At 58.3% G+C, this 13,924-nt stretch overlaps 7 protein-coding genes across 10 annotated transcripts; 1 reads left to right on the forward strand and 6 right to left on the reverse strand.

The window, feature by feature from the left end:
• Window positions 1–194: 194 nt before the first annotated feature.
• Window positions 195–1,435, reverse strand: ABB37_07491 (putative mitochondrial hypothetical protein; the record flags this gene model as incomplete). 2 transcript variants are annotated; one of them, XM_015806150.1, is made up of 1 exon in its annotated part: window positions 195–1,435. In XM_015806150.1, the coding sequence occupies exon 1, from the start codon at window positions 1,290–1,292 to the stop codon at window positions 195–197; it is 1,098 nt and encodes a 365-aa protein (XP_015655072.1). In that variant the 5' UTR covers window positions 1,293–1,435. The 2 variants fall into 2 exon arrangements, with proteins under 2 accessions (XP_015655072.1, XP_015655071.1); XM_015806149.1 differs by having other exon boundaries at window positions 195–1,416.
• Window positions 1,436–2,509: 1,074 nt separating this feature from the next.
• Window positions 2,510–4,683, reverse strand: ABB37_07492 (hypothetical protein; the record flags this gene model as incomplete). Its single annotated transcript, XM_015806151.1, has 1 exon — window positions 2,510–4,683. The coding sequence occupies exon 1, from the start codon at window positions 4,574–4,576 to the stop codon at window positions 2,510–2,512; it is 2,067 nt and encodes a 688-aa protein (XP_015655073.1). The 5' UTR covers window positions 4,577–4,683.
• A 176-nt stretch (window positions 4,684–4,859) lies between these two features.
• Window positions 4,860–8,396, reverse strand: ABB37_07493 (hypothetical protein). Of its 2 annotated transcripts, none has more exons than XM_015806153.1 (1): window positions 4,860–8,396. In XM_015806153.1, the coding sequence occupies exon 1, from the start codon at window positions 8,224–8,226 to the stop codon at window positions 5,326–5,328; it is 2,901 nt and encodes a 966-aa protein (XP_015655075.1). In that variant the 5' UTR covers window positions 8,227–8,396; the 3' UTR covers window positions 4,860–5,325. The 2 variants fall into 2 exon arrangements, with proteins under 2 accessions (XP_015655075.1, XP_015655074.1); XM_015806152.1 differs by having other exon boundaries at window positions 4,860–8,334.
• A 565-nt stretch (window positions 8,397–8,961) lies between these two features.
• Window positions 8,962–10,443, reverse strand: ABB37_07494 (putative 33 kDa inner dynein arm light chain axonemal; the record flags this gene model as incomplete). Of its 2 annotated transcripts, none has more annotated exons than XM_015806155.1 (1): window positions 8,962–10,443. In XM_015806155.1, the coding sequence occupies exon 1, from the start codon at window positions 10,291–10,293 to the stop codon at window positions 8,962–8,964; it is 1,332 nt and encodes a 443-aa protein (XP_015655077.1). In that variant the 5' UTR covers window positions 10,294–10,443. The 2 variants fall into 2 exon arrangements, with proteins under 2 accessions (XP_015655077.1, XP_015655076.1); XM_015806154.1 differs by having other exon boundaries at window positions 8,962–10,295.
• Window positions 10,444–10,703: 260 nt separating this feature from the next.
• On the forward strand, window positions 10,704–11,123 carry ABB37_07495 (hypothetical protein; the record flags this gene model as incomplete). The annotated part of the gene is made up of 1 exon (XM_015806156.1): window positions 10,704–11,123. One exon carries the CDS (start codon window positions 10,704–10,706, stop codon window positions 11,121–11,123), a length of 420 nt encoding a protein of 139 aa, XP_015655078.1.
• A 490-nt stretch (window positions 11,124–11,613) lies between these two features.
• On the reverse strand, window positions 11,614–12,345 carry ABB37_07496 (hypothetical protein; the record flags this gene model as incomplete). The annotated part of the gene is made up of 1 exon (XM_015806157.1): window positions 11,614–12,345. One exon carries the CDS (start codon window positions 12,343–12,345, stop codon window positions 11,614–11,616), a length of 732 nt encoding a protein of 243 aa, XP_015655079.1.
• Window positions 12,346–12,587: 242 nt separating this feature from the next.
• On the reverse strand, window positions 12,588–13,843 carry ABB37_07498 (hypothetical protein; the record flags this gene model as incomplete). Its single annotated transcript, XM_015806158.1, has 1 exon — window positions 12,588–13,843. The coding sequence occupies exon 1, from the start codon at window positions 13,203–13,205 to the stop codon at window positions 12,588–12,590; it is 618 nt and encodes a 205-aa protein (XP_015655080.1). The 5' UTR covers window positions 13,206–13,843.
• Window positions 13,844–13,924: the final 81 nt, after the last annotated feature.

The raw sequence follows: 13,924 nt of genomic DNA on the forward strand, positions 1-13,924 counted from the left end.
TTTTGGGCGTTGTTTGTTACGTTGCCAGCAGAGAGGAGATGGACAACGGAGTCTGTAGAGAAACTTCGCGACGCACACGGAGACAGGCATGCCAAACGGCTTGCTGCTCTCCACTTATGTTCGTGTAAAAGCAGCGAAAAGGCCTTGGAAAACACATCCGCCCTCAAAACATCAACAACACAAACAGGAAAGTGCTACAGGCGATTCCAGGCTGGAATGCCGGTGGGGGAGTCACGCGGTGCCAGCTGCCTGCGCTTGAGAGACGCCGTTGGGCGGTAGCGGTTCGCAATTTGGTGCCACTGGTACCACAGCTGGCGGTGTACACGCGGACGAAAGACGGAGTTCATCTCTGTCTGGTGCAGACCAGCCGTGAAGGGCCGCAACGCGCGCTGCTCCGCCGCGATGTTGCGCTCGGTTTCCTTCTGCAGCGCTTCGCGCATCTGCGCCGGTGGCAGCGCCTGATCTCCACGCAGCTGCAATGCCATGAGCGTAGCTGCCGTGGCCGCCGCTGCTGCATTGCGAGCGGCGTCTTTCTCTCCAGCAGTAGTGCCGCTAGGGACCTCGTCATCGCTAATCCCCGAGCTGGTGCTCAAGCTGTTCGCGACAGCTGCACGCGATAGCCGTGCCGCCTCAACTTCGGCGTCCGTCGGGCGACCCTTAAACACATCCGCCTCCCACGCCCCTTCGTACCCTTTTACCCCTCGCTCCGCCGCCAGCCGCATTAGGTCACTCGCCTCCCGCGGACGGTGATTGCGTATGAGGCAGTCGTGTAAAAACCTGACCATGTTCGGGTGCAGCTGCCGGTCCTCCTCCACAATCTTCTGCAGGACACGCAGCGCCTCCTGCCAGTGATTCATGCCGGGAATCGTCATTGTGACAATGACAGAGTTGTGCATCGTGTCGGTGGTGTCGAAGCCATTCGCCTCGCAGGTCTGCAACGCGTTCAGCGCGACTCGCCAGTGCTGCAGCTTCTCCAGCCGACTGTTGATGTTGAAGTCATAGTTGTAGCCGTGATCTGCGTTGGCCATGCCATTCACGATGTAGTAGTAGGAGGCACCGTTGGGTTGCACGCCGTCCTGCTGCATTGCGCGGATCACCTTGATCATTTCGAGCGCACGTCCCCACATGGATTGAGAGTAGAGGATGGTGTTGTAGTGCTCCAGGGTGAGACGGTAGCCGACCATGCGACCCTTGGAGGCGAAGATCAGTGCTTTTTGCCACGATGTTGTGTTGGACATCCGCCGCAGCACGCGGAGAAATTCCGTCGGGTCCCTGCGCGTGGGGTCCGTCATGGTGAGGGAGCAACGGGGAGGGAATTAAGTTTACTCGATTAAACTAAATGCAAGGAAAAGAAGTGCCACAGAGATATATGCTACCGGTACAGAGAAATAAACGCGCTCGCTGTGTGGAAGCAACTGCATCAATCCAACAATGCTAACAACGAAATAGAGAAAGGTGAGGAGAAATGCAGTAGGGGGAGTCACATATTCTGTTTGCGAAAGACAACAACAGCCAAAAACCGGTGCGAGTCTTTCATAGAGATTCGTTGTGTGTTTCGTACACGCACACGCGCTTTCAGTTCCATTTGCCCTCTTGTCTTTCAGGGGTTGCTGGAAAACGGCAACACTGCGAGTAAATGATCGGAGGTCCTGTCTTTTTCAAAATACAAGTGCCACGTTGCAAAGCGCAGTGCCGGCACCGAAATGCTTTGCAAAGAGGTAGGGAAACAGTATAATGAAACACACACGTACACACAGACACAGAGACTACGTGGTTCGTTCGTCTCTTCCCAACAGAAGCGCATTAACACAGCGGTGAAGTAGTGAGAAAAGAAACGGTAACAGCTATCTCGCGGTTCTTCTCCCTCCCCCCCCCCCCCCCGTCGAACAAAGAAAGGGAAAAGTAAAATTGACAGAAACGTCTCATAATAGTAATAATAATCAGAGGGAGAAGATTATGACAGAAAACGACAACAATAAGCGGTGCAGAAGGAAAAAAAAAGTGCTCCTTTGCTTCAACGTTGGTTCTACAGTTCCGTGCTGCTCACTTTGGCGCTACGTCAAAGGGAGGAGAGCATGAGTGTACGAGAGAAAGAGCCAAATATATTATCATTGCCATCCTAACTGAAAGGAGGAAAAAGGAAAGAAAATGTTTTCAATAAAAAAAAATTCCAGCTACCCATTGTCGAGTCGCAATGAACAACTCCCCCCACTCACATCAGTGATCCTACACGCTCCCCGTTGATGACAAAACAGACAACGCCTCATGCGAAAACAACACCCACAACGACGTCTGCGCATCTGCTAAAAAACAGAAAAAACAGGAAAATATGAGAAAAGAAAGATGAATACTGTTGAGGGCCTCCGTAAGCGGAAAAACCAACAGGTAACAAAAATAGTAGTTACAGTGCTTTAGCGGCGGCCGTAGTAAGTAGAGGGCTACGCACACGCGTTGGCTCAATCCGGAAGCGACCTCCACAACGGAGAGACGTGACGTGCAGCACAGTTCGCTAAAACGTGTTCACTCGACTGCCCTGGCGCAGGGCTGCCAGCAGCTCATCGATGGTCTCGCACTCCGCGCAGCGCTGCTCGAGCTCCGCCGGACTAAAACGCTTCGTTTCACTCGTGCTGTTGCCGGCACCGGAGGCAACAGCGGCGTCCTCTGAGACAGACGCCGTCGTGTCCGCCTTGGAAGCCTTAGGCGACGCCGCCTCCACGAGCGTCCGAAGCTCCTCCAACTGCTCGGGGCGAATCACCGTGTGCGAGAAGTAGTGCGCCACCATGGCCAATGCGCAGTCCGCGTCGAAGTTGTGCATGTGCAGCTTCATCGTTACCACGCCTGGGCGCAGAAGCGACGGGTGCAGCTTCTCGATGTGGTTCGTCGTCATGATCACAATGCGCTGCGGGAAGTCCAGCACACCGTTCAAGGCGTTCGTCAAGCCCTTGATGGTCAACTTGCTCGTGCGTCTCGCATTCTTGCCCTTTACGGCCACCACCTCGCGCTCCGTCGAGATGCTCTCTGCGTCAGCCTTTGTCGACTCTGCCGTCTCCTTGCCCGTAACAGAAACGGCGCGAGAAGCATCAGCTGCATCTTCGTCTCCCGCCCCTTCTGCCCCGTCGCGCTCACTGCCGCCGCCGTCGTCAGAAAGCGGCCGCGTCGAGCCCTTCGCCTTCTTTTTCCTTTTCCTTTTCGATGCCTCGCTCATGTCAAGGCTCCCAGGCACAGAAGAGGAGCGCTCCGTCTCCTCTGTCCCTGCCGCCGCCACCGCCGCCGACTGCGCCGCATCCTCCTCTTGCTCCTCCTCCCCCTTCAGCACTACCGCACTCGTCGCGTCCACGTCTTCGAGGATGTACACGAGTTTCGTCGGATCCAGCGCTTTTCGGTCCTCGTTGTCGCTGCGGCCGTACCTGTTGTTGTTGCTTTCGTCCTCCTCGTTCTTGACCTTCACGTGGCCACTGAACATGTACTTCAGCAACTCCTCGTCCGACCAGATGCGGGAGAGAGAGATGGCAAAGAGGTCGCGCTGCGTATGGGCTGCGACGGCCTTCGCCAGACTCGTCTTACCCGTCCCGGGAGGACCGTAGAGCAGCAGCACCAGCTTCTGTGGGTAACCAGGAATGGCGTACTTGCCCGTCTTGTTCTCGAAGTCCTCGATGAGCTGTAGCAGGCGCGGCTTTTCAGGGAAGAAGAGGGAGCTGAACGTTTTCTCGGAGCGCAGAAGGTAGCGGTTGCAGTCCATCTTGCCTTCGTTCCCGGCCTTCTCGTCGGCGCCGCTGACGCCAAAGCCGAGTTTCGGCCGCATGAGAAGCGGCTGGTAGAGGTAACGGTCGGTGCTGATACCGGCTTGCTTGTACTCCTCACGGTAGTGCTCCAAGGCACGGTCCAGCACGAGCTGGATCGCGTCGCCGTTCCCCTTCGTCTTCTCCTCTAACTCCGCCAACTCCTGTGCTGATGCACCGCGGTCAGCGCGTGCTTCCTCAGCCCACATCAGCTTTCTCATTGTGGGAAAGCTGGGGCGGTACTGGATGAGCGTGAAGAGGGTGTCACGGCTGACCTTGGTCTTCTTGGACCCACCCGACGCCTCCCCTTTGTCCTTTTTGTCCCCCTCGTCCCCGCCGCCTGCGTCGGACTGCCTCAGCTCCAGGTTGTGCATCAGCTTCATCGGCACCTCCTTCGCCGGCCCGGCGTCGACGAAGCAGAAGTCCCGCAGCGCCTCCGCATAGCTGGCGGCTTCGTGCATCCTCTTGCCGGGAATCGAGAGATACTTCAGCTCCGCCACATCGAAGCGTGGCCGCAATACTTTCGTCACGTACGTGGAGAGGGCCAAGCGAAGAGTGAAGCCGTAATAAATGGAGGCGTGTTCTTCGGAGGTGCGAAAGGAGACACTCGTGCTGTCGATGTTGGAGAAGTAAGCCAACAGACGGTTCACAAGCTGTGGCCACCAGGTGCGTGTGACGTAGGCGACCGCGCCGGAGACAAGAGGGAGGAGGGCCGCAATCATCATGTCCGTGAGCAGGTTCCCCGTGCGCAGGGAGTACATGAAGTTGAGGTTCAGCAAGTCGGCATAGGAGTCCATCTTGACGATCTAAATGGTGGTAGAAAAACAAAAAAGAATACGTTCGCAGAGTACTGCAGGTACCACAAAAAACAGCTACACCGCGACTGTATGTCAAAAAGGTGTGCTGCAGAGGTAAGTAGATAAAGCAGAGGGGGAAAAGTAATTCCAATAACAACAGCAACAGAACGCGTACTTCTGCGTGTGCGATTGTGCAGGAAATGAGCGGCGCCAACAGCGCTTCGCCACCCGCTTCTACGCTTGGGAATGAAAAGGGAGAGACGTGCTTCGTTCATTTGCAAAGTTTGAGCACACACATATGTATAGAGGGACAGAAAAGAAAAAGAAAACACGCGGTAATAGCAAATAAATTGACCGATACAGCGTCGGTAGATGGCGAATGCACAGCGACGCAACGAGATCGCTTGCTTCTTGAGCGTGGAAATGGAAAGAAAAAGCAAAGAATTATATAGCCGAGTCTGATGGCAGACGCTGCTTCTTTTTTCTTTTCTCGGTTCAGTGAAGCCACGTGGGTACAGGCGTGTGATGAACACCTTCCACACGGCGAACATAACCGAAGAAGAGAAGGAGAAGAAAGCGACAAACCAAACACACTCCACGAGCCACGCAGCCAATGGATGCCGATGCACTGTGAATGGACCAACGCTTCACGGCTAACAGAAACGGAGATATGACACTAACGAGTGTCTCCCTCGTTTTTTTCTAATTATATCTTTCCCATTTTCCTCCGCATAAACACAAAAACTGGATTACAGTTTCGAGAACACCTTTTGCAAAACAGCGATCTTCGCCAGTGGTACGAGGGACGTCGTGGCATCCATCATACACGACGGCGTCACAACAGCGGCTGCGACCGCGGACTGCGCGTTGTGGAAGATCGCTTGCTGTGCCCGCTCCACGTCTAGATCGGAGACGCTGAGGTTGGTGCTGCAAGGGCGAAGAGGGCGGTACTTTCGTTCCTTCGACGCTGCACGTCTTGCCTCGCCTTCGCTGATGGACGCGGGAAGTGTACCTGAAAGAAAGTTCCGATAAAGCGTTTGCAGCCTCCGCACTGCCGTCGCAGGCGCACCATCGCTGCGTCGTGGCGTGGCCACCGCCTTACCGTAGGCGTGGGGGACTTTGTCCCACAGCACCCGCAAGACGGCCCCACGCGCCTTTACATCCATGGAAAACCTCAGCGGGATGTACAGCAGCTCCTCCGCGAGCGCCGCGACGTGTGCGCAGCCTGGCATGACAAGAACGTCGTCGAATGCGAAGTCACGCGTACGTGGCGGCTTGTCAGGAGCCGCGGTGGCTGCTCCGGCGTCGTCCTCCCACGTACGGGCTGACACCGCCCGCGCGTCCACGGCGGCCTCGTCGCACAGCAGCTGCGCCACCGCCCGCGGAGAGGCGGGGTAGGCCACCCGCACCAGCAAGGCAGTGGCTGCCAGTTCCACGCAGCGGCAGTCGCCACCGTCGTTCTGCCGCGACGCCTCGTTCTCGGCGGAGACGGCCGCGACCCACGGCGGCAGCTGCGCGACGAAGGACCAAAGCGAAACGTACGCCGCCAGACATGCGGCGCCCCGCGCCGGGGGCGCAGAAGACAACGGCGGCGGCTCTGCGCAGGGGATGGCGGTTGCATACGCAGCGAGCAGCATCGCTGTCCAGCGCAGACGGATGCGCCACTCCGCAGGCGTATTGGTGCCCTCCGCTGCTTCTCCCGTCGCGGCGGCTCCCGTTGCTTCCCGCTTCGGCAGCCGCGACATCCACGACGTCAGCGCACCCCCCACGCATTCTCCGCCGTCCGTCGTGCGAGAGGACGGCGACGACGACTTCGCTTCCTCTCCTTCGCTTTCGTTGGCTCCTTTTCGCTCCACGTACTTTTCGGCAGGCGTGGCGGTATCATGCTGCTGCTGTTGCGTGGGTGGTGTCGGTGCTGGCACCAAGCTGAGAGGCGGCAGCGGGTGCGCAATGTAGACAGTGCGCTGCTCTACAGCGGTGTCCGCGGTGATGTGCTGCTCTCCGGCCCCAGCATCCTGCGTGTCCGCGACGGTGCCCACTGTTCCGCTCTTCCCAGTGAACGTTCCAGTTTGTGACGCACCACCAGACAGCCGGCGCCTTACGTTACGATGCACCACGGACGGAATGCCGCACAGCTTGTGCGTAAGAGCGCGACTCGACGTTGCCAGGGCCTGCTGCAGCCTCGTCTTGGTCTGAAGGAGTGACGCGACCTCAGCGTCTTGCAGCACGTCGCACAGACACCTCGACCAGGGAAACCAGACGTGCGCCAAGAATTCGCTGCAGCGCACGGTGAAGTCGGTGGCGCTGGTAATAGCTTTGGTGGGAAGAGAGTGCAACGCGGCGCCCTTCACGTGACGACCTTTATTGCTGCGGACCGCATTCTCTTCTGGAGTTGCACCCGGCTGTGCACCGGCTGGATCGGAAAGACCAACTTGACACGCATTCATCATGTGCGGAATGAGGCGTCGATCGTTGACGCACAGATGCACCACCGCACCACCGTACATTCCGACGTCGTCGAAAGCAGTGATGCGCACGTCGGGCCGTGTGCAAAAGGCAAGGCGGGTTGCCAGCGCGGGGGTTACGGCGAAGTGCGTCCGCCCGACCGGCGGCTGCGCCGTTGCGTCATCCAACGAGTCCACCGCATCGAGAGGCAGAGTCGGCACGCACAGCTCCACCACCTGCCAACCGCGAGACTTGGCAAACTCAAAGGCTTCGTCGCGGTTGTGCACGGAGCGTCCACGCAGACTGGCGAGAAGCAGCACCGACGTCGTGCTCGTCGACGGGGGAGGCGAGGCAGCCGCGGTAGACGATGCCCCCGTGGTGGCGGTTGTGGTGGTGGAGCGTGCGGAGGAGCGCACGTTGCTGCTTGCGCGACAGCGTTCGTCAAGCCGGTGTAAATGATGCATATCCACCTCGTAGAGCCGCGCATCCACGCGAACATCGTAGCCCACAACGTGCGCCCCGTACCGACGCCGAACCTGGCGCATGAGAGGGGTGAGGTGGTTGGCCCATGGTGCGGTGAGCAGCCCTGGCACGTAGATCGTGACAGGTTCGTGCCCGGCGCGCGCCATTACGTGATGCAGGAACGACGCCAACGCCACGGGTGTGGTGGTGGCAAAGAGAGATGCCGATACGCGTGAGTCAGACCCGCTGGGAGCCGCTCGCTGACTCGCTGGCGACCACGCAGGGGTGGACTGCTCCACGACTGACAGCACATGCTCACACAGGGCTCGATCGCTGAGAAGGGCTAGCTGATCCGCCGGCGAGAGGTCGTTTGACGGAGATGGGGAGCTCGTGACCAGCCTGGCCAGGTCTTTATCCCTTAAGCACCCGACCAGGATGAGTTGCCAGGCGATAGCGAGGAACCGAGAAGTGTGCAGTCCGGGTCTCCACTGCGAAAGCGTGTCGTGGCTGCCCGTGACCTCCGCCACAGCTCTCAAAAACAGCGGCTCGATGACGCGCCGCATGACGGCGGTGTCAAGCTGCGGCGCCGTCAGGAGAGCCAGAAAAGGGATGAGCCTCAGCAACGACGCAAGGTTGTTTTGAGCCCAGTGGGGGAGCGAGATGCAGAGCGCCGTGAGGAGCATCCGTGCGCCGCCGCGCACGTGTACCAGACGATGTCGCGAAGGGCTAGCGTCGCCTTCCATCTTTCATCTTCTTCTTTTCAGACCACGCCTCAGAGAAAAAATAAACCCGGATGGGTGCAAAAAGTGGAAGGGTCAACGGAGTCGGTAAATGACGTTTCTAATTTCTTCTTTTCTCGCAAAAGACAACACACACACACACCAAAGACGTACCCAATTGGCCGGAATAATACTAATACTAATAGTGACGAGGAGAGGGAGTGGAAAAGACTTGAAAGGTGAACGGACCCCAAAGGAAGATTTTATTCTTGGCTGAAGCTTTTTTAAGGGCATCGAGGCACACCGTCGATGCAGACCACTCCCTTCACGCAACCCAGAAGGCAGAGGACAACGGTCTATCCAGTTCAAACGGTACGGCGGAGGGGCGCGCAGTCCGCTTTACGTAGTCGATTTCTCGCTTGTACAAGTATTGCTGGAAGCTTTCACGATGACACAAATGGCTCCGCAGAGACCGCCTTTGAAGCGGTACAGGGAAAAGAAAAGGCGCGGAACACGGGAGACAGTAAAGGTACCGCAAGAAACAGTCCAACACAGCTTTTGTACATGATTCACCAAGAGGCAACTCCATGGAGAGAAGCCATAATCCAACAACCACACAAACATAGGTTGAGTGCAAGCGACACTGGGCACAATCGCGCTCAAGAAAGTTCTTCTTTTTCTGTTTACATAAGCAACGCCCCGAGAAGACAGCGCGCGGCACTCTGGATCTTCTTCACGACGAGGCAGAGTTCACGAGTACTACGAAGCGGCGACGAGGGCGCTTGAGCTCGCCACAACAGCGCTCTCTTCAGCGCCTCCATTACCGTCTCCCACTGAGGCGCGCTCCGTCTCCATCTTCAGTCTGAGACTCAGCTGCTGATTCGCGCGGCGCAGGTAGTTTAGTTCGTCTTGCTGCTGCACCTTCCGAATCTGCCGCTGCTCATCAAAGAGTTGCTCCAGCTTCTGACGCTCATCGTGCAAATCGTGCTTTCGCACCTCCAACTGCTTCTTCTCCTCACGCAACTCCGACAGGCGCTTCATCAGCGCCGTCACGCTCTGCGTCTCCTGAAGCAGCTTGCCGGCGACAAAGTTTTCGCTTTCGCGGAGGAGGGCGGCGTGGACCTGCAGGGCGTGCTCCTCGTTTTCTCGCACCCGCGCGAGCAGCAGCCCACGCGCCGGCTCTTCAATCGTGACTTGGCGCACCAACTCGGAGAATAGATCGGCGTAGACGGAGCGACGAATCCCGCACAAGCCGGTGGGACGCGCGCGACGGGCTTCGAGACGCGCCCGCAGCGTGGCGTGCAGCGCTATCACGGCTTCGCGTGACGCCGGCGCGGCCGACACCGTTTGCACTGACACCATCTCCGTCGCCGCTGCTTCCTCCTCGTTGCCGCTGCCGCTGCCGTCATTTGCCAACCTCTGCGGGAGCTGCAGGGGAAACAACGTGTCAAGGAGGGCACCGGTGTCTTGTATGTGTCGCATGAGGTACGGCAGGTTGAAGAGTAGGTTTTGGTCACCCGGCGAGGCGGCTGCCGCAGCCACCGCCGTGACTGCCGGCGTAGATGGATCCTCCTCGTTGGTGAAGGGAGTCAAGCCGGCGGTCGGCGGCGGCTGGGCGGCCACGCCGCGTCCCGCAGCGGCGGTGGGTGAAGGCGGAGCAGAGCCGGTGGCTCCGCAAGACGAGCGGTCCGCCGCCCGCGGTCCACCGTTTACGGCGTGTGCCGCTTTTTGCTGCGTGCCCATCGACTCTTTTCGCCGTCCCGGCATCTCCGTCGTGTGTGCGCGTGGTGGCACGTCGCCGGTGCGGGAGACTTGGCGTGCGGTAGACTTGGCCTCGTGCAGCTTGCGTGCGGCGAGGGATGCGACGGCGGTGGATCGGCTGTTCGAGGTGGCCGTGGAGGCTTTGCGGGTCGGCGCAGGGGAAGTGCGGCTGCTGGTGCTGGTGCAGGCACCGCCGCCGCCGTTACTTGTGCTGCCACCGCCGGCACGCCGAAGTGCAGCCACATCAATCACGCCGGCGTCTCCGTTGGTTCGTACGAGCACCGGCGGATTTAGTTGGAGCAGCGGGGCGAAGAGAGCGACGCCGTCCATCCTTGCAAAATAAATACAATAATAGTGAAGCAAACAAGGAGAAGGGTGGGACTGTGTACACGTCGGAGAACGAATGGTATCGTTGAGGTCAAAAGAGACTGTGACCGCAAATTAGCACTCAGATGAAAACCAAGAGACGTGACACCTGCCTACCATTGCGTTTTGTGGTAGTGGATAAAAAGAGTGGAATGATGAGAGGAAGAAGAATGATCCGGGGAGGATGAGGAGCAATGGCTCCGACAGTTGCTGATGACGCGATTTCTACCTCTACTACTCTCTCTCGCCTTATCTTTGGGATTTGCAGAATCAAAGTTCTCGCACCTTTTGAGTTTTTTCCTTTCAGCTTTCTTTCTAGGTAACAATTTATCCGCTAGTTTTTATAGTGCATTCAGTAGGACTTTTCGTCAAGGATGGCCTTGATTCCGCGCGGACAGTGGGGGGTGATGGAGCAACACCTCGCCAACAGCCCCCTCCTCCAGGAGGGCCCCACCGCCGTGCGCATGTTCCGCCAGACGGCGGACAGGACTGAGGTCCCAATGCTATGCCAGGTCGGCATGTGCAGCGGTCGGTTGATGCTTTTCGTTGGCACGACCAACACGACCGTGATGTGGAGCAGCTGCGAACTGCCCATCACTCGTGTGGAGTTTGTGGACCCGGAGATACAGCAGCGCATGGGCGAGCTGTACCAGATCATGGGCAACCAGGAGGGACGGTTGCAGTCCCTCGAGCAGCAGCAGGGGATAAACGCGAACACGATCACGTCCGCACTTACATCCCTGCAGGTGAACACCACCTCGACCTTGGATAGGCACGTGTCCGCGGCAGCGTAGGCTGTTTCAGCGTCGCTGGCGTTCAGCGCAGGGAGGGACGCCAATATCGTCACGCAGTTACAGGCTGTGACGTCGCGGCTGGAGTTTGAGCGAGAGTTGGCTCAGCGTGAGCGTGAGAGAGTTGCTCAGGTTGAGCTCCGACTGAGTCCGATGGAACAGTCGGCGGGCAGGGACTCCCCTGAACTCCTCAGCCTGCGCAGTGAGGTGGCTCGTCTGGCGGAGACGGTGCGGACCTTGCAGGACGAGTTATACCGGACTCGGGACGCCGCGGCGGCCGATAGATTGGCGCGCGACGTGGAAGTGGCGCGTCTGAAGGAACAGAGCGTGCACGCGGAGAAGCGCTTCGAGGAACGCCTTAACGACGTTAAGGAGGCGCAGAAGAAATATCCTGAGAAAATGGAGCGCATAGAGCGCCTCCTCACCACGACTGCCGCGGCCGAGTCGGCTCATGGAGATGATGCTGCGGAGGTGAGACAGTGGTGCAGGGATTTCACAGCGCGGTTGGTGAAGGTGCAGGAGGCTGTGGCGGAGACCGATCAAAAGTCTCTCGGCCTTGACAGGCCAATTCACGAGATTCACCTTCCGCTCGGGCGGTAAGATCGCCGTCCTCGAGCAAAACTTGAAGTTGTTGGAAAAGCGCGTTCTGAACGAGTGTGACGAGGTCCGTCAGTCGCTCGCTCGGGCACAGCACGGGACAACACGTTCGCCGCGTTCGGCTGTTGCTGCCGAGGGGCTTCATACGGTGCGTGTTTCCCCGCCGTCTCCTCAGCGTACAAAGGGGGCCGCTTCCGAGGTCAGCGATGACGACGAAGCCTTTGACGTGACGGATGTGCGCACATGGCGCGGTGCCCTGGACGGCCTCACGTGGACTGAGGTAGATATTGCCCTCCGGAAGCTGTTCTTTGATGGACAGCTGAACGTGCCAAACGCGGAGGCGCAGGGGTATTACTCTTCCCTTCTGGACTGGGTTCAGAGTGCCCAGCAGATGCCCAGCCTGTTTGAGTATCAGGCTGAGCTGGGAAACGACCACATTTCGCGGCTGACAGTGGCGCTGAAATCGAACGCCTTTCCAGACTTGACGTACGCGAAACTGGCGACGGCCAGGCGGGACAGAGACACCGGAATGGATGCGTTGATGGGTCTCATCATGGCCATTGCCCCCGCAAAGAAGAGCGCCGTTAAAAAGGGGCGATGCTGTTTCAGTTGCGGATCTTCGCAGCATTTGGCAGCCCAGTGCCCGGCTAGGGGACCGCGTTCCTTTTCCGGTTCGCGGAAGGTTGCACGATCGTACAGCGCAAAACGCTCTACATCGAGCGATACGTCAAAAAACCAAAACAGGGGGACCAAATGAACCTTTCTGTTTCGTCCGCCTCCGGCGCCTCAACTGCCGGTTTGCACATCGACAGACACTCTAGATACCGGCAGTTCCAAAATAGTGCTGCGCGCCGTGGTGGAGAGTCCCCCTCAACCGTTCTCTTTGTTGCCAGAAATGATGGATGTGGGAGCACCCGTGGGTGTAGGGAAGGAATTCAACCCTGTGCTGCGAATCAATCCGTCTCCAATCTTAAAGCACACGGGGACCGGCGACCGCGTATACCGCAACGAGCTGGCACCACAAAATCCTACGCTGGTGATGCTCGAGGAGCGAGCCAACGAAGTGGCACATCGCCGATTGGAAAAGAGCACCTGGGAGCAGCGAGCGTCGATCTGGCGGATGTTCGAGGAGTTTTGCGACAAGATGCGACTGCCCGCTGTGTCGACCACCGTTCCGCTCTTCCTCGAGTCTCGAGCACACAAGGGGTCGACCAAGGTGCAGTACGGCGTCACGTTGAGGACGATGCTGGATCCGACGGTGACCGCCTTAGACCAATACCTCCAGGGCATGCGGAAGGTGGCGGCGACGGAAGAGGTCAGGCACGCGGTGCCCTTGACACTCGAAGACCTCGGACGGGTCATTGCGGAGACGCCAGCGTGGCGCGACAAGGTTGTGTGGCGGCTGGCATGGATCACGGCGAGTCGCTGGGCGGAGATCGCCGGGCTCACGACGGACAATCTGCTGGTGCAACCCCATGGCAACATCATACTGGACTAGGCGGCGGTCCCCAAGGCCTCCAAAAGCGACCCTTACCGGTCCAGCCGGTATGTGTGGATCAAAGGACAGGATGCCGCCGATCTTCTCTTGTTGAAGACACGACTGGGACCGGGGGAGCCGTTGACGACGATGACCACGAGTCAGGCCGCCCTAAAGTTGAAGTCACTGGGAAAGGGCTACACGGCGCACTCCATCAAGGGAGGGGCCGCGAAGCACGCAATGCGGTTGATATGGGATACAAGTGGAGTCCCCCCTCCCCCGATGTTGATCATACAGGCTGAAGCACCGGACTGTTTGGTACGGGTTGACGGTCTTTCGCGAGCGACTGCCAAGTACTTTGCGCATTTTGATCGACAACACATCGGTGCTGTCTGCAATGCGCAAGGGAACGACGAAGTCGGAAGCGATGGCGATTGAGTTGGTGCGTATGTATTATTTATCGGACTTTTATCGAGTGTCGGCTACATTTCAGTATAGCCGCTCGGCGAGCAGTGCCGCTGATGGGCCTTCTCGAGGTTTGCCACTCGATGGGCGGGACGTGGCGACGGTGAATAGATAATACGTCGGAGGTCCATCGCGAGGAAGGAGCGTGGCATCAGGTCTCAGCTAATGCACCTCTCTTGGACGCTTTCATTTGTCAGTGCACGTATCAACCCAAAGCAAAACAACCAGAAACGATCAAGGATGACAAGAGGGGAAAAGGAAAAAA

The sequence above is a fragment of the Leptomonas pyrrhocoris genome (assembly GCF_001293395.1).
Source record: "Leptomonas pyrrhocoris isolate H10 chromosome Unknown, whole genome shotgun sequence".
NCBI lineage: Eukaryota > Euglenozoa > Kinetoplastea > Trypanosomatida > Trypanosomatidae > Leptomonas > Leptomonas pyrrhocoris.